At 36.6% G+C, this 19,780-nt stretch overlaps 1 protein-coding gene across 2 annotated transcripts in view; it reads right to left on the reverse strand.

Annotated features, from left to right (window-relative positions):
• TOX (thymocyte selection associated high mobility group box) overlaps nt 1–19,780 on the reverse strand; it is a 368,121-nt gene that overhangs the window by 14,328 nt on the left and 334,013 nt on the right. For both annotated transcript variants that reach the window (XM_072604653.1, XM_072604654.1), the window contains one exon: nt 15,848–15,928. In XM_072604653.1, coding sequence (XP_072460754.1) covers nt 15,848–15,928 — 81 coding nt within the window. The remainder of the gene's footprint in view (nt 1–15,847; nt 15,929–19,780) is intronic.

Below are 19,780 nucleotides of genomic sequence, written 5' to 3' on the forward strand. Positions count from 1 at the left end.
TGAGCACGCACACTATTTAGCTTTCTTGTACACTATAGACACTTAATAACACTTACTGAACTGGACTACATTCTTGGCTCCCTGACTTAAATAAGAGAATTTCTTCATGTCACCTTACCAATAGGGCATTACTCAAATAATAGTCTCTGTACACTTGAGCTTGTTTTATTTGATATAGTACTCTGCAATTTACAATGTGCTATCCATGTGTTAGCACAAATATCTTCCTCTTCCAGATGAAAAAACTGAAGTTCAAAAAGGTGAAGGGCCATCCGAGGTTATAGGACCGATCTAGCTACATTTGAATTAGTGTCTCCAGGTCCCTCATTCTTTCACTTTTCCATCTTGCCTTTCTTATTCTAGCTGTCATATTATCTCTAAAATAATACACTGTCTAGATTTTTCTTCTCTCTAAATTCTAACATCTAAATTGTTGACTTTCCAGATTTCCACTATCCTTCCACTCTGAATCAAAAGTATAGAGTACTTTACGAAGGCTCATCTTTTGGCTTCTCTTGTGAATTACTCTTTGGTATATATTTTTATTTCCAGTGAGACCAAGAAAATTGACCATAACATCTGCAATGAGAGAACAGGAATTGTTGAAATGGGTTTTGAGGAATAGATTGCTGAAATAAATTACTTAAATTGCAAAGAACCATATTAACATATCTTTAAAGTAACTCACTGCAGAGCTCATTTTGATTTCTTTAAGTAGTTAGTGATGAATTGTTCTCCATAATGATTTGGATAAAAATATCCTCTTTCCTAATTTGGAGACTCCATCATAAATTACTGTAATTTTGCCTTAAAAATTTTCCACATAGTCATATACTAATTTCCTAATGATCTTATAATTGACTTATAAACTAAATTCATTCCACTGAAAGCCAGAAAATTGTTCAGAGTTAGCTCATAGGTGTTCTTCTTTGGTGTAGTGGATAAAGGGTAGGCCTTGAAATCAAGAAGACCTGAGTTCAAGTCTTCCCTCAGCTTTGTGGCTATAGGCAAGTCACTTAACCTCGAAGTGCCCCAGATATTATAGGTGAGTTCCCCATCTGGATTTTGGACAAAGGTGGGAGAGGTTTGTATCTCAGAATTTCCCCATCATAATATAATAATAATTCTGGACTAGGGAGGAAAAACAAGTATGAATTACCCATAGTCATGAACCTACCTACTAATTTTGCAGGGGAAGGAGAGGTTGACAAAATAACTGGTGAAAGGTGAAATCAGCTAGAAAAACATGCTAAAATGATCCCCTGGAGAAATAAGTCACTTTGTCAAAAGAAGGCCTTGAAGATGCATATGTGTCCTCACCCTCCTACTGTGACCTCCAAGTCACATTGATTCAGTTGACAACTCAAAATAACTTTCTTGTTATTTTCAGCACTGCAAGATGAGCTGAGCCTGGAAGGGCCTGTTCTATGTACCATTACCAACAAACAACCAATACTCACATTACAATAACTCATTTATTATGCATGGTGATACAGGACTACAAAAAAAACCCCTTCATTTTCACGAGCCAAGCTATAACCCTGGTAGCAATTAAAAAAACCATAACAATATTCTGGCTGATAAAGTGAGAAAATTCAATGAAAATAACAAGACAAATGGTGTGTATATACGCTGACTCACAGAGAACTACAAACTGTATACTAATGCAGAAGGTGGGCCTGGAATCTGGAAAATGTGAGTTCAAATTTGACCTCAAACACTTACTAGCTATGTGACCCTATGGGCAAGTCACTTAACCTTCATTGGCCTTGGCTTCCAAACTGTAAAATGGGGATAATGATAGGACCTGCCTTGCGGGGTTGTTATGAGGATCAAGTGAGACAATATTTGTAAAGTATTTAATTAGCATAATGCCTGGCACATAGAAGGTGATATGAAAGACCATATCTGAGAACTTTAAAATTCAGATGCATGTTCTATTTGATTGAAACATGGGGATCTGCTAGACTCAGGAATACTTCATGCACTGTACATGCAAATGAACACTAAAAATATCCACCTATTGGATGAATTTTCTAATTGTGTCACATTTCTGTGTGTCTTATAAATGCTGAAAGAGCCTCCTTAAATAAAAACAAATATTTGAAGGGACTACCTGAACTATCAACATAAAAGATGGAATTTCTTTTTCACACAAGGACAGCGGGATCAGTCATTTTATGAGACAATTTCTAATCAGGTCTTTCTCTGCTTTTGAAATTTTTCTTTCCTGTTTATTAGCAGAAAAGTTAAAACTCTAGTCTCTTTTACATGTATTTGATTAGTCATTTCTAACATATAATAATGCGTTTATATTATAATAACAACTAGTATTTACAACTAGCATACACACATGTGTCTTAAGGTTTACAAAATATTTAATAAATATTATCTTATTTTATACTCAAAACTCTTGAGAACTAGGTAGTTTTTATCATCCCCATTTTATGAATGAGGAAACTGAGGCAAACAAAGGTTAAATAACTTGACCAGGGTCACATAGGTAGTAAGTATTTGAAGTTAAATTTGAACTCAGGTCGTCCTGACTCCAGGTCTGGCACTCTATCCACTCTGCCATCTATAGATCTTTGTTAATTGACTACTGAATTCTATTTCTCATAAGGAAGAGAGAATTATATAATGTTAATAATGAGTTAAAAGCAGGTTCAATTTTTCAACTAAAAATTTAATTTACATAATGCTTTCCAATTGTTTTTTACTCTAAATAGGAGAAGACAGTTACAATTTTTTCTATGATCGATACATATGGGGTGAACGCAATTGAAAATGTTTCCATTATGCTGCTCTGTAGCACAAATCACCTCATTATCTAGGTATCTTCTACCAGTTGACAAAATATAGTGTGTGTGTGTGTGTGTGTGTGTGTGTGTGTGTCTGTACACAAATGAAATAAGCCTTTATATTCTGCCTTCTATATGACAGGCACTGTATCATTGCAAATATCTCATTTGATCCTCACAACAGCTCTGGCGAGATACGTACTTTTAAAATCACACTTTTAAAGTTTAGGAAACTGAGGCAAACAGAAAATAAGTTATTTTCCCAGGATCATACTAATAGGAAGAATCTGAGTTCAGACTTGAACACAGGAAGTGTGTGTGTGTGTGTGTGTGTGTGTGTGTGTGTGTGTGTGTGTGTGTGTGTGTAAAATCTACTCACATAATCACCCTAGGAATTAGAATTTAGTGTATAATAGCAGTTATTTCAATGTTGCTGGCACAAGTAAATTTATGTAAATAAATTTGACTTAAACAAATACATTCATGATAAATTTATAACAGCAATAAGTAATTCAGGAGAGCCCAGATGCACTGCAGTATGAATTTGCTTTTTTGTTGCTGTTATTCAGAGAAATCAGTGAATTCCACATACACTTTTTTTTAATCCCCCAAATGGCAAATATAAATTAAGTTTCTATTTAAAGAATTGCATTTCTTGCCTCAAAAGAAAGCTATGTCTTTTGACCAAAACTGCTTCTGTTTATTAAATTTACTGCATTTTCTGGTTCTTCTGACTCTTTTACTACTACTTATCACTCTTTGGATGACTCTTCCTCTTCCTGCTCCCTAAATGGGATACTTTTTAATCCTTTCTCCTCAGCTTTCTTATTTTCTTTTTGCTATTCTTTCTTTTGACAATCTCATAGATTCCCAGAATCTCAGAGTTGGAAGGGACATGAGAAGTTATCTAGCCCATTCCATATTGGAACAGGGATCACTTTATAGCCTTTCCTGACAAGTGGCCACCCTGGTTCCATCTTAAGACTGACAATGAAGAAAAGCCCATGATCTTTCAAGGCAGTCCATCCCACTTTTGAATGACTTAAATTATTTGATTAAACACAGCAACCTCTCCATAATTTCTACCTGTTATTTCTAGTTCAGTAGAGTTGGGTCAAGCAAAATGAAGATAAACCCATTTTCACATGCCTGCCCTTTAAATATCAGAATATTATCAAAATCTTTATTTTCTTCCATAAAATGGGGATGATAAAAACTGTACCCAGTCCCCAGAACTGTTGTGAGGACAAAATGAAATAATGTTTATTAAATATTTTGTAAACCTTAAAGCACATGTGTATAGATATGTGTGTGTTTGTATGTATGTGTGTAGCTACAAATCTTTATTTTCAGCCCTAACCTCTCTCCTGTGATCTGAATCAGCATTTCTAAATGACTAATTATGCCTCCAGGTGGAGGCTTTTCCAGGGTCTCAAGCTCTATATAACTCAAGCCAAACTCCTTTAGTTCCCCAAACATGTCTTTCTTCCTGAATTCCCAGCGTCTGTAAATGGTACCATGACCTTTCTAATAATATAGGTTTCCTTTGCTTTGGTCCCTATAAAAATTCCAAGTATTGCCCTATCACTGAATAAACTAAATTCCTTCAGCTGTCATTCAAGATCTTCTGTGATTTGATCTTAGTCTTATTTTCCAGTTTTTCTCCCCAAATTCCCCTTAATGAACACCACAGACCAGCTATGCTGGTCTAACTGCTTCTTGATCATACTACTCTCTCTCTTATAAAATTCTTATTCTTCAAGGTTCAGCTTGATAATTCCTTGATGAAAAGTTCCCTGAGCTTCCCACCTACATGTGGTTTCTCTCCTCTGACCCAGCTAAGCTCTATTAACTTCTCATTCTACTTTCTATAGCTTGCATTACAGCTTGCATTACAGCTATTTGTGTGTATGCTTTATCTCTCTAAGGACAGGGATTGTTTTATATACATACATACATACATACATACATATTTATTATTTATACATATACATACTTATGTATGTATATATGTACATCTACATGTATGTATTTGACAAGTATTAATTGAAAAGAGTATGTATGAGGCACTGTAGGAGATTAAAACATATATTATATAAACACATATGAATATATACATTAAAACATGTGTATGTGTGTGTGTGTGTGTATGTGTGTGTGTGTATGTTTTAATCTCCTAAAGTGCTTCACACACACTGGGTTTTCAATGAATATTTGTCAAATGCATCATTTGAATTTTCTCAAACATAATATTATGGAAAAACTAATTAGCTGATGACCGTTAACTCACTATTATTTATGGATACTGACAAAATTTACTTTACAAAATATTTCCTAAGGATATTCTATAAGACTTAAAACTGGCATAATTTTTGACAAAGAAGAAGTCCTTAAAATTCTTTTTCATTCATTCATTTATATAAATAAACTAATCCATTTGAATTTCCATCCCTTGTGGCAGTTTGAAGCATCATTTCTCCCATTTTATAAATAGAGAAGTTTAAGTAATAAGGTATTAAATATCACCCAAAAGTGAACAAACAAAGCTGAAACCAAATTCAGACTCATTTTTCAAGCCATCAAAGTTAACGAAAACTCCTCATTGTTAACACAGTAAACATTTGTAACAGTATTGTTATTAACATTGTAAACTTTTTTCCACACAGTTTTTCTTTAAAAGTTCTTTTGTCTAGCAAAAGTCTATTTCTATCACAGATCATGCCAGTACTTAAGCAAATATGGTCTCAATTACTAAACATTAAAAAAACCCCAACAAACTTTAAATTTCAAAAAGCTGGTGCTTAATTTTGTTTTGCCCTATGGTAAATGGAAAAAGAATGTGACAAAAGCAAGTCAAACATGCTTATAGGGAAGTGTCTTTCAATTCAGTGCCTGTTGAATTGAACTGACTTTCTCACTTAAATAAAATGAATCAAATCTCTGTTTATAACCCCTAACATTAATAACTTTTCTTTGATCTACATTTTACCTGACAAATGTAATTGTCCAGTGAACACTCATTTGAAAATCACCTGAGTGAAACTGACATTGTTATGTCTTGTGGTTAATTTCTGAGTGTGCACTATCCCCTACTGGCCTACTGTCTACACCCAGACACATGCTGAAGGTCTTTCCCCATAAGGCATAGTGACTTCATTAAAGAACTCAATGATTTTCCCAGCTAAGGCCCCTCATAGAGTATTTCTTTCAATATCCTTTTGAGATGTTAAAAATATGCAGTATCCATTGCTCTGCTCTATGCTCCAGGATTCACTAAGATTCATTATTAACTTTTTGGTTATTTCAAATCATCTCAGTCCCATTTACTCTGGATAATGAAAACACTGCTATATATGTGACTGCCTCCATACTACGGCGATATGTGCTATAAAAGTGAAAGATTGACAAAGCAATTGTTATTTAAAATAGGGAAGTATCAACAGAAGATATAAAACTCACTGGAGGTAACACCACGGGAGTTGCCGAACCAAATCAAATTAATAGACCATCTAATTTGATTCCCTGATTTCAGCACTGACCACTACTCGATGCATTGGGAATTAAACAAAATTTTATGTACCTACTCTATTGTGCATTGTTATATGTTGGGGGGCGGGGGGAGAGATTTCTTTCCTGGCCCTTGCAGGTGATTAACTTGCACCCTGAAGCATGAGATTTTATTATCTTTAAATCACTGTCTGGGCTTACAGAGCTGCAAATTTTATGTTAACAGTCATAAAATTATCCAGCCCATTTTAAAATTCAGACACAGTATTTGTCTCAATGGCTTTCCATGGCACTGAATTCTGCCACTTTACCTCATGCTGTAAAAAGAAATCATTTCTTTTATTTGTTTTAAATTTACTACCCTTCAATTTAATTTGAGTGCTGTGTTTCTGTATTATGGGCATGGTAAAAAGGGTACTTCATAATTTGATTGAATACTCTCCTCCTTCTCCTCCCTTGTACATGAAAGGGAGGCTGCTAATGTCATTCTCTTTATAAGTCAGAGTTTTTCACCATCTTGGTGTAGTGGAGAGGTAACAAGCATGGAGCTCATGGGTACTGGAATCAGATTAAAATGTCATTGGGAAATAACAAAATAAATAGAAAGACAAAACACAGATAACATTACATTTTTAAACTAAGTCAATATGCGGCCATAGAGATCCATATGTACAGATTAGTGGTCCTGTCTCTATTTGAGTTTGACATCACTGGTGAAGTGGAAAAAAATGCTGGATTTGAAGTCGGGGATCTGGGTTCAAATGCTGTCCCTTCTACTTTCTATCTGTGATCTTTGGCAAGTCACTTAAATTCAGGGCCCTCATTTGTAAGATAAGGGGGTTGGACCAAATTGGACTAAGGTCTTTCTTTAGCTCTAAATCTGTGGTCCTGTAATCTAATGAGATAATGAGAAGACAAGTTCTTTAAAGTAAGAAATGTGTGTGGCATTTTGTGAGGAAGATACCTTCAGAAGTCAAATACACATGAGAATGTTGACACTGCTTCAAACCTTTTTTAAAAACCTGTTTAGGGATTGCCTTCCTGACTATTGGCAATGAGTAAATACAGTGATAATTTTTCATTCTTTCAGGGTGGATTTCGTTTTCAGGAACTTTCCAAAACCATGTGGAACCAAATCAACTATTGTGTTGGGTGATTAAATTGGTAATCGTGTTTTCGGTCAAAAATCCAGTGTGATTAGGAAGTAAGGATGCTCATTGTCTTGTAGACTAGCTCACAGAGTTTCCTTAAAGCCAAATCCAGAAGCAGAAGTGGGTTCCAAATTTGGCACAATGTCAGTATCACTGGAATGAGAATATTTTTCAAATAGTGCTTTAAAATTTATAAAATATTTTGCCTAATATTATTATATCACTGATCTGCACACCAGTTGAGGTAAGTGATTTTATACACACACATCTCTCTATCTCTCTATTTATCTATCTATCTATCTGTCTGTCTGTTTACACACACACACACACACACACACACACACACACACATCTGTATATCTTATCCCCATATTATAGACGAAGAAACTGAGACAAAGCAGTTAAGTCTAGGACAGGATTCAAACACAAGAATTCCTGGTCTGACACTATACCTATTGTACCACTCTGCTTTTTAAAGCATACATAATCTCCCAAGGTGATTTGGAAAGACAACAATGGAGCATACTTTTTTCTTTTTAAAATTAATTTATTTGTTTTCACTTTTCTACAATCATTTCTACAAGTCTTAGATTTTCTCCCCCTCCCCCATCTCCCTCCCTCCCTAGGATAGCATTCAATCTTATATGGGTTCTACTTATACATTCTTATTACATACTTTTTTTTTTAATGCACTGCTCATCCCATTCCCATCTTAGGTCCTTTGCAATGCTTTCAAAATACTATGCTTGGTAGTATCTGGGTCTGTTGCTCTGTATTTCTCCACCTTTCAATCTGTATTCCTTTTCCCCTTGTTCCTAACTCTAACACCAGAAGTCACATGGCCTCATTTATGCCAGCATACTCTGGCAACTTTGTGTTTCAGTACCCACTTGTCATGCCCTTGGCACTTTTCTGTAGTGCTTCTACATTGCTTTGCAATGATTAAAAAATTAAAATGCCAGCAATTTAAGATACTCGTGATAAAAAAATCCTTTCTTCCCTTAATATACCACATGTTTACAAAATAGTTTTCTCATTTTTAGTATCATTTTCTATTTCCTGTAATCATGTTCCCTTCCCCTATAGAATTGTAAATTGCAGGGGCAGGCAAGGCCAATTATTAGGAATCATGGATGACTCATTACACTCAGTCTAACTCATCACCATGACTAGAACAACTCAAAGAACATTACCTGGAATCTTTTCTGTGTGGGAAAAGCAGTGTTCATTCATTTGTATTATGGTTTTGATTCTCAAACTTCTTATATAATTTCTTTTAGAGGTCAATTTATTTCAGGTTTAAATAGATCAAAAAGGCTACCTACATTAATTAGACAGTATTCCCTTTAACAAAATCTAACAACTTCAAAGTGGATGCTGCTAATCTTTGGCTTGATTTCAGGAGTTGTTTCTATCTTTAATAAGAATATTAATGTTCTCTAAGACTTTACTGTTCTCTTTAGATCAGGCATGAGAGAATTAGGGTATAAGGAAAGTTAGGAGTGTGAAGGTGCTGCTTAGGTCCACAATGCCTCTGCTGCTGACTGCGGAAGAATTACTCTCATTGAAGGGAGAGAGGGCAGACAGTCTGAGCCACAACCAGAGGTTCATATACTGGTCAGGATCCTACAGTATGTGGCTCTTTGACTCAGGGGTTTTTGACTGCAGTACCTGTTTTGGTGAATCCATTTAATGTTGAGAAAATTGCCTATCAAAAGTCAATCAACCAACTAATCAGCACTTATTAAACATCTCTTATGTAGAAGCATTATTCTAAATGCTGGGGATTCAAAGATAAAAGCAAAATAATTTTGCCCTCAAGGGGTTTATGTTGTAAAAGGGGAGGGAGAGAAACAACAATTGTATGTAAATATCATGTGTATGTGTAAATTTGTACACATGTATACATGTATAAACATATACATACACACATACGTATGTGTATACTCATACACACAAAACAAAAACACACAATATTCATAAAGAGATCATGGATGGGAAGTTTTAGAAGTATAGGAAGACAAGAAAAGGCCTTACTTGGAAGACGAGGCTTAAACTTGTTCATGAAAAACAAAGATGGGGAGAGAACATGAGGGAAAGGGTGCAACCAATGCAAAAAATAAAACAAAACATGGAGATGGGAGGCAGAACACTGTGAGGAAATGCAAGACAATCAGTATTACTTGTCTACAGAATATATGGAGGGTACTAATGTACAAAGAAGACTGAAGATTCAAGAAAGGACACAGTTGCAAAGAGCTTAAATGACAAAGGGCAGTTTACATTGGAACACAGAAGTCATAGGGAGCCACATAGGAAATTGATTGAGTAGGGGGTATCTAATGGTAATTTAAATGGGAAGATCTTTCCCATCCATTAACAGGCCCATGTGATTTGCCTGGGTCACATGTCTGAGTCACATGGAGCTTGTGGTGGGAAGAGTTTGCTGAACAAGTGGAGCAGGAAAGGGTAGAGAAGGAAGTGATTCAGAGCAGTCAGAGCTAGGAAAGAGAGAGCAGGCAGCAACTAGCATGAGTGGGAGAGCTTGTTTGTGATTTGTTTGAGGGTGCTGGTTTGTGGGAAGCCTAATAAAGGGAAGGCTTGGGGATGATATTGCCCTCTGCAGTGTTATTGTGTATAGATTTCTTGGTTGCTATGATAGATTTGGCTTTCTGGGATTGGGATTCGGTTTTCTGGTGTCTGAATAAATGCTTTGGTTCTGTCTTCCATGTGGAAAGTCTGTTACATTTTGTGATTCAGAACTGTGCTGGGTGGCATGTTAACAGCCACTGTAGGCACTGTGAACACTGCATTGGCACTACAGGGTGACACCATCAGACTTTCACTTTAGGAAAATCACTTTGGCTGCTCCATGGATTAGTGTAGAGAAAGACTTACGGTAAGAAAACCACACAGATAATTCAAGATGGCAGCAAGGTCTTATGCGGAGGAACATACAGTCATATCAAATTACAGACATTTATTCTGATGAAAAAGTATGCATTTCATTGATATAATTCCACATGAATGCCTAGACCCCTCTTAGGAGATTACTTGGGCACTGTTTAAACATCACTAGATTGTAAGCTCCTAGACAGAAGGGTTGCTGTGCATAATGAGAATTTGATAAATATTTGTTGAATAAAGTTGAAATATGTTTAACTCTAAAAATAAACATTAACAATAACACAATTATCTGGTTCTTTAAGATTTACAAAGCATTTTCTTCATAACAATATAAGTTGCACCAATATTATTTCCATTTCCTGGTTTTGTTTCATGAATCAAATATTTCATTATCAAGGTGCCTTTAGATTTTCTTAAAGAGTACACTTTAAAAGTATTTAAAATTTTTATATTTTATTGTTAAAATATGAAAAAATTATGCTATATTTTTCATGCCTATGGAGGTGGCTGGCAGCGTAGTGCACAGACAGAATGCTGAGCTCAGGAAGACCTCAGTTCAAATCCAACTTCAGTTTTTACTAGCTGTATAACTCTGGGCAAGACACTTAAGCCTATGTTTTCCTCAGTTTCCTTAACTGTAAAATGGAGTTAATAACAATTACCTTGCAGAGTTATTGTGAGGATCAAATGGGATAATATCTGTAAAGAGTTTTTAGCAAAATGTCTGGCATGTAGTGGGCACTACATAAATGTTTATTTCTACCCCTTCCTTTTGTTTCATGTGACAATTGAGAGGGGAATAGTAGTTTAAAAAAAATGACATAGTAAAAAGAGTATTAGACTGGTAAACAGGATTAAGTTACTTCCCTTCACTGCCCATGCCTATAATGAGAGATTAGAATAAATGATGTCTAACTCAGGTGCATTCTATATGGCACAGACTGACTTATTGTGACTACAGTACAATTTCATAGGCATTCTGGTACCTTCTGCCACTCTCTCCTCCTCTGCCCCATCTCACATGATGAAGTGGCTTTACTAATTAACAAGGCTAAACCCTGTACTTATTTGTGACCCCATTCTATCCTGTCTCCTCCAACAGACTGCCTCCTCTGTCATCCCTTCTCTTTCACTTATTTTCAATCTCTCCCTCTCTACAGACTCATTTCCTACTATCTACAAACATGCCTATAGCTCTCCCATACTGGAAAAAACCAGACCCTCACTTAATCTTTCCATCCCCACTAACTATGATCCTACATCTCTTCTACCTTTCGTAGCTAAATTCCTTGAAAAGACTTGTACAATAGGGGTCTCCACTTTCTCTTCTCTTTACTGTTAGTATTTTACAATCAGGTTTCTGACCATATCATTCCACTGAAACTACTCCGTCCAAAGTTACTAATGATCTTTTAGTTGTGGAATCCAATATTCTTTTCTCAATCTTCATTCTCCTGGATATTTCTGCAGGCTTTTACACTGTCGATCACTTTGTCTTCTCGATATTTTGTTCTCTCTAGGTTTCTTCCTACCCACCTGACTGCTGCTTTGTCTCTTTTGCCGGACACTCCTCTAAATCATGCCCTCTAACCATAGGTGTCCCTCAGGGTTCTGTCCTGGCCCTTTTCTCTTCTCCCTGTACATTACTTCACTTGATCTCATCAGCTCCCGTGGATTTAATTACCATCTCTATGCTAATAATTCTCAACTCTTCCTTTCCTGCTTCAATCACTCTGCTGATTGCCAATCTCACATCTCCAAATACCTTTCAGATATCTTGAACTAGACGTCTAGTAGATATATTAAACTCAGTATGTCCAAAATGGAATCCATTTTCTCTTTTCCTAAATCCTTCCCCTGCCCAACTCCTACCTTCCTTATTACTGTGTAGGGCAATACCATACTGTCTGTCCCTCAGGCTTATAACTTAGATCCTGGATTCCTCATTATCTCTCAATCCCCATTTCTAAGCTGTTGCCAAGGTTTGCTGATTTTACCTCTGCAACCTCTTTTGACACTGCCTTCATTATAGTACAGGCCCTCATCATCTCACCCCTGGATTATTACAACAGCCTGCTAGTGGGTCTGCTTGCCTCAAGTCTCTCCCCACTGCAATATATCCTCCCATTCAACCACTAAAGTGCTTTTCCTAAAGTGCAGGTCTGTTCATGTCAATGCCTTTTAATCAAGAAACTCCTAAGGCTTCTAATTGCTTCTAGAAACAAATACAAAATACTCTAGCATTCAAAGTCCTTATAACTTAGTCCTCCTATCTTTCCTGTCTTCTGATACCTTAATCCCTGATACGTACCCTTTAATTGAGTGATGCTGGTCTCCTGGCTGTTCCCTGAAGAAGACACTCCATCTCTAACCATTGAGAATTTTCCCTGGTTGTCTCTCTCTAATGCCTGGAATGCTCTCTCTCTCTCTTCTGCTCTGACTAATGATCACTGTGGCTTCCTTTTAGGTCTAACTAAAACCGCACCTTCTATAGGAAGCCTTCCCCAACCTTTCTAGATTCTAGTGGCTTCCTTCTGTTAATGATTTCCTATTTGTTCTACATATGGCTTGCTTTGTATATATCATCTCTTCCATTAGATTGTAAGGTCCTTGAGGGAAGGGAGTGTCTTTTGCCCAGAACTGAGAACATGGAATGGTACACAGCTGGTGCTTGATACATGTTTATTAACTGATATGGTGATGGGCTGCTAATTTTTCTGCAAATACCTGCAATATTGTGCTTTATATCTATCCACCCATACATAGCATAAGGGCATTCTTTTCTGTCAGGGTAGTGGGTGTTTACCCCTCTACTTCAATTTGTATACATACAGTAGATAGCTGTACATAAATAGACATTTAACAGCTCCAGCAAAATTCCTACTGCCAAAGAGAAAAAAAATATCAGAGTAAGCTATAAAAAAGTGCTTGGTTTTTTAAATGCAGAAATGGCGATCCCAAGCATTTATACAAATTGCTATGTATGGTAGGTTGCAATTCTGAGATAGAATAATACTCAAAGTTGCAACTATGAGCAAATCTAAGGACACTTGTTTTGAAAGTACAGGCTTAGTCAGTGTTATGGCATTCTGGCAATCTGCATAGTGTTACCTGTAATGCTTTGTCTTGGAATTTTTACTTTATGTATTGATTTCCACGTATTAGAAGTAGCCTAATTACAATTCTATTTATTTTGTGTCTTTAAAAAAGAAACTAAACTGAAATGAGAAATACAGCAAATGAATTGTTTCATATTTTGTACAGATTAACTTCATCATAATATCAGTCATGGAATCTGAAGACTTTGAAATGTTTGTTGAATTTTTATCAGGGAAAATCTATTAATTTCACATAATTTTTATATAATTTATGTATAATTGAACCTTCATAAGAAAGGGCAGAAAATGTAACTATAAAAATAGGATCTGATGAATGAATAGATGAATGAGAAATAAATCACAGGCTGATCTAGGGAGAGTTAAGGCTTTTTAGGTAAACTAACATTTCTGATCTGGGAGATATATGAAAAAAGACTAGGCCAGGTGTTGGGTTACATGGCTAAATCACATGTACCTCGCTGGGTTCCAGTTTCTTTGTAATCTGGAGAACAATTTACTATATTTAACCCCTGGATCAAGAAATTACTTCTTTTCCACTGTGAGGGATAGAGTATGAGGCTACCTAAACCAACATAGGACACCTTGTGTTGTAAAATCTTGGACCTAATATCTTAATATTTCTTTCTTTGTGTTGGTTCTTAGTCTTTTGACTATTTTTTTCTTAAAATAGTCATACACCCAGTTAAACTCTCTAAAAAGTATTTAAGACTTTTTTTTTAGAATGGAGAATTAAATGAATTCTAAAGAAGGTATGTTACATGCATATCTTTTTATATTGGAGACTGAATTATGATATATCCAATAGATTCTCTGAGACTCAGGGCAGTTTGTACATGTTCAAACAAAAGTCACAATTGAGCTTAGCTAATCTGGGTGCGTTAGCTAACCCTCAGGTATTGCACTAAAGAAAACTGTAAAGGAACAGGTCCTGCCTTCTGTAAGGCAACACAGCTACTGAGAAGAGCATTCAACTTGGAGTCATAAGACCTGGGTTTGAATTTGGGTCATGATACAAGCTTATGTCCATGTCACAATTCTGAAAAGATAGTTTCTCATTTGTAATACAGAGAGGAATACATTAGAATGAGGCTGTGAAGGTTTTATCTAGTACAATGTAACGTATTGTATCAAAGTGATGGGTAATAATTTGAGGTCATAGAGGCAACACTTGAGAATGTGAAACAACCGTAAAGGGAAATCAAGGGAGGGAGAGACGATTTGGAACTGGAAGTTGCCATGGCCCCAAGTCAACAGGTGGTCAGTCGGTCAGAGCCAGAGCTCATGTGCAGTCCATATAACTGCAAAGCCAGTATTGAGTGATTCCTGAATTCCTTTAAGTCCCAATCTATAATCCTCTCTCTTACAAGAAACCTTTCTGAAAGTGTCTTAATTCTTTATTAATGACTGCCTATTTATCCTTTACAGAGCTCACTTTGTATGAGAACTTTTTACATGTTGCCTGTCCATCATCCTGTAAGCTCCTTGAGGGTAGGGACTGTCTTCTGCCTTTTTTTGGTATCCCCAGTGTTCAGCATAGTGCCAGGTTTATAGCAGGCACTTAATGTTTACTGATGAATTGGATGGCTCTATAACTTCAATTTAAAATATTCTACTTTGCTTTTGGAAAGTAAGATAATTTTTTTTTTCTTTGATGGGTATGTGATTTCAAGTCCTAAGGAGTTGCCAAAGGGAGACTGTCAAACTCTAGGCACCTGCAAAACTTTACAGATTGGAATCAGATTAAAAGCCCAATATAACAAAGATAATGTTAATTTGAGGTTTTCTAAGTCAACATGCAGTTGACACTGATAAGTGTCTTTGTGAGTTTAAAATCCTTACCCTAAAGCTTAGGGAGGTTAAGTCACTCAGGATTACACAACTAGTAAGATGAGGTGGCATTCTAGAACTTGTACCTGGATTACCATGACTCCAAACCCAGCTTCCAGCCACCGAGACTGTCTATATTTGGTACCTATACGCTACTGCTAGATTAGTAACTGTTCACTATTTTTCTGAGCATTCACCAACTAGATTATGGAAGAAAGAAACCTAGGAGTATGTCACTAATTGCGAGAAAGCTGATCTGGTACAAAAAAAAATCAACTATAGGGAACCTCACAAACCAGAAAACCCCTAAATAGATGATGCATCATTAATATGAAAAGGCCTTTCTATTCTGCTTAGGTTTGTGAAGTATGCATGAATATCTGTTTCCAGAAAAGTGGAGTTTAGTTCAGGATTTGTTTTCAGTTGAGGCAAGTGGTTGTAGCAAATATCAGTGTCCTTTTATGTTTTTTAAATTGCTATCAAAGTCTGTACCTAGATGGCCACAATCTGTCACAATATGAGACAATCGTGTTACCTTGGATACGAGGCTTGCTCTGTATGCAGCTAGCTGCTTCAGGTATTCCTTCTTTGCTGCTTCAGTTTTCTTTTTGTAGACCTACAAGAATGACAGAGAGTCCTAAATTAGACAGTACACCTGCTTCTGTTTTCAGAGAAGCATAATTTATATCAATAACTTCTTTCATATTGCCAAAAATTTTCTTTTCCCAATAGTCTGCTTAAAAGCACCCATTTATTTTTTTTCCCCCTGAAGAGAGTGGCCTTGGATTGTTACAGGGAAGAGAGCAGGGATAATACAGTTTTACCTAGGTCATACTAAAGGATCCATTTGGGTTAGTATGAGATTTGAACTAGCTGGTTATCACTTATGAATACTGGTGAGAATACATGCATGCAAACAAAATATATTCCATTTATACAGCAGTGAGATTATTTGACCAGAACAGTAAAACACAACATTTGCCCTTTAGCAGCCTGTAAGAAATGGTTTCCAAAATCTTAATAATTTCTTCAGGTTCACTAACTTTATTCTTTTCCTTTGTTGGCATCTCCCCCTGCACACTCCCCTCTTCTTACCCCCATGAATTTTAATCTTTTGCTTTTGGATTTATTGTAAGAACATTTTCAATTTCATTGTCTTTCTTCCCATGATAATCTTATACAGACATGAAAATTCTGAGTACAGAATGGGAACAGCACATGACTGTAAGGATTGTATAGGGACCACTCTGCCTTGATCCTCTACTGACCCTAGAGGTAGATGGGTGGAGCACTGGGCTTGGAATCAGGAAGACCTGAATTCAAACCTCCAATTATATACTTACTAGCAGTGTGGCCCTGGGCAAGTCACTTAACCACTTATCAGTTTCCTCAGCTATAAATTGGGATCATAATAGCACTTACTTCCTATGACTGTTTTGGGGATCAAAAGAGATGACATCTGTAAAAGTGCTTAGCATAGTACCTGGCATGTAGTAGGCATTATATGAATGGTTATTCCCTACTGTACTTTCAAAGAAGAATACTGATTGTTAAGGACCTATTGCACCCTTATTTCAGACAATAAACACAGTTTGAAATGAATAAAATTTGCTAGGTATAGGGCAAAGGCATAGTGCCAAGCTGAACAAAGAAAAATCATTTGAGTAAAAGAAAAGGTTGGTGACATGAAAACAGGTGGGATCTGTAGATTCAGTCCCTACTTTTACTATATTATATGATAGTTCTGTCCATCTGCTGTTGCCAGTACTTAGAATTCCCCAAACTTTCCAAATACTAGCTACTGTACACAAGGCAAAGCTTTCAGTTTAGCACAATTAAGTCTGATTTTTTGATGTATTGAAGTTCATGTTAGGGAGCCAGGCTCTTCTACTTTTTTCCAATATTGAAATTCATGAGCAAAGATAACATGTAGTAAAATGATTCATGAGTAAAGTTAACAAATATTAATTTGGACACGTTATCTTTGGCTTTGGACAAAATATCAAAACACATATAATAGGCAAACACTCACTGAACATAGGTCTGCAGCACAGAAACACCATTTCATTATTTTCAGGGCAGACAATTGCTAGCTGAGCCTGACTCCCTGCTGTGAAATTCAATATGTGAGAAATGCTTTTTATTCCTGAGTACTAGTGGTTTTAATTAAGATGGACTATCTCAAGGTAAACAAACGATCACCCTTCAAAAAGGAATTAGAAACAGAACCCTAATTCATACATTTACTAATTGTTCATTCCTTTCTTGGCTCTATTTCTCACTTTCTCTGGATTTAAAATCATGCCCCTACTGTAGTCATATCCTGGGGCCTCCTCTCTCTGGAGCATCTGGGACAACACCAAGAGTATATACCCTGGAATATCCTTTGACAAGGCAATCCTCCCTTCTCCCATTGATAAGTTTCTCCTGGAGCCTCCACTTTGTGAAGGGGTCCAGGCTGGACTGTCTTCAGACCTTTCCTGGCCCCATTCCTGACTTTCCCTGGACTTCACAATTATGCATTCATGTCATGGACCTTCCAACCTCCTCTTTAGCTCCCCTTTACCTCCAATTTGAATGTTAAGTACCTTGAGGGAAGGGACTGTATTTGCTTTTACTTCTATTTTGTACCTTTCAGTGCTTAGTGCGGTGTTAGGCACATATTAAGTGCTAATAAATGCCTTCCTTCTTCCTCCTAATGAGGGCCCCCAGAACACTGAATGGGCCTCTTGAACTTATGGAAGGACATGGACAAAGAGCTGCAGAAAATGAATCGTCAGTTTTCTATTTGTAAAATGAGAGTTTGGCCTAGGTTAGACTCTGAGGTCCCTGCCAGTTCTAAGTGTAGGTTGCTACAGCCAAAGGCACCAAAGCAGACAAGACAATACCAAACCTTGCAAACAGCAGGCAGGTCAGTCCAGCTAGAATACAGATGGCATGATGAACAGCACTGTGAAATTCAGCCAATACTATAGGCTGAGGCCAGACTGTGCAGGACTTGAAATGATGCCAAGCTGAGTCTTTCTATTTTACTAGAAGTAGTAGGGAGCCACAAAAATTTTTGAGCAGAGAAATGATATGGGCTGTAGGAATACTAATCTGTCAGCTATAGGAAGGATAGATTAGAGACAGGAGAGATTAAAAGCAGGGAGACCAATTAGGAGATGAGTATAGAAGCTGGGTGAGAAGTGATGAGGACTTGTGGTGGTTGCCACAGGGATGGAGAGAAGGGGTTGGATAATTGAGTTTGTAGAAGTAGAATCAACAAGACTTGGTAACTGATTGGAAACAAAGTGCAAGAGAGAGGGACAAATCAAGGAATGCACTCAGATTGCAATTCTGGGTCTGGAAGAATGGTTGTGTCTTCAGTAAAATGGAGAAGTTTGGAGGAGGGAAACTAAGAGGAAAAACAAGTTTCTATCTAGAAATACATCTTTAAATTCTTTATTTCCAGTAGTCTACTTGTATATATCTAATCATTTGGGTCTGAACTAGTATTTATTTTTGGAGATAAATGTCTGCAAACTAAAAAATGAAATATTAGATCAAACACTAACATCACATGTATTTCATTAAGTAGGATGTTCTATTTATACAGCCAATTTGGTTACTCAACTCTTGAGAAACACATGGTTTTACAGTTATTTACTGATTTATTTTTCCTCAGGAGAAGCAGATTTCTGTATATAGTTTCTTTAAAGCCCCTCTTCAAGACATAAATTGTAATGAATGGCCTTAAAATGGAAGGGTTTACATTTATCCTTAATACCACAGAAACCTTCTGAGGGGTTATTTCCCATAAAGATAGAGGTCCTATTTACAGCTTCAAAGCAAATATTTCTGTAAAGACATTTTTGATAGTAACACATTTATATACCCTAAGCATTTCTATTTTATTTTTATTAATAGGATACTCAAAGTGACCCTTATTCAGGTAACTAGGGTCCATTCAATTTCCAAAGGTTGTTCTGTCCATGCCACACTTTTGTCTGTACTGTTCCTCAAAAGGATAATTGTTAAAGGATCAGACCAAAAGACAGTCTTCCATTCACATGCAGGCTTGCCTGATTACAGCTTTTACACTCTTTTATCATTTGTTGTCTACTAAAACAGCCATGCCATCATGGGACCCTTAGTTTACATTAATTGACAGTGTGCCTAACAAAGGACATGCTACAATTCCTTTGTTGGATTTCATGCTGCTAAAATTATAGGAAAGAGTTAATTTCTTTTCCTAACTGTCCATTAACATTAATGGAAAGGGTAGGATGTGGGGGAGGGCTTTCTCCATGCACTTCATGCTGAATATTTGCCCCTGAGTTTCACTTGGGGATCAATGCTGTTATGAGGTACCTGACTAGCATTCATATTCCCATGTTTTCCACAAATGGCTCCCCATTGGCTATTGATGATTGGCTGTGTGGGATCATTCATATAAGTGCCTAAGTACCACTTTAGAAAGGAGTAA

This window comes from Notamacropus eugenii, chromosome 4 (assembly GCF_028372415.1).
Source record: "Notamacropus eugenii isolate mMacEug1 chromosome 4, mMacEug1.pri_v2, whole genome shotgun sequence".
In the NCBI taxonomy this organism is placed as follows: Eukaryota; Metazoa; Chordata; class Mammalia; order Diprotodontia; family Macropodidae; genus Notamacropus; species Notamacropus eugenii.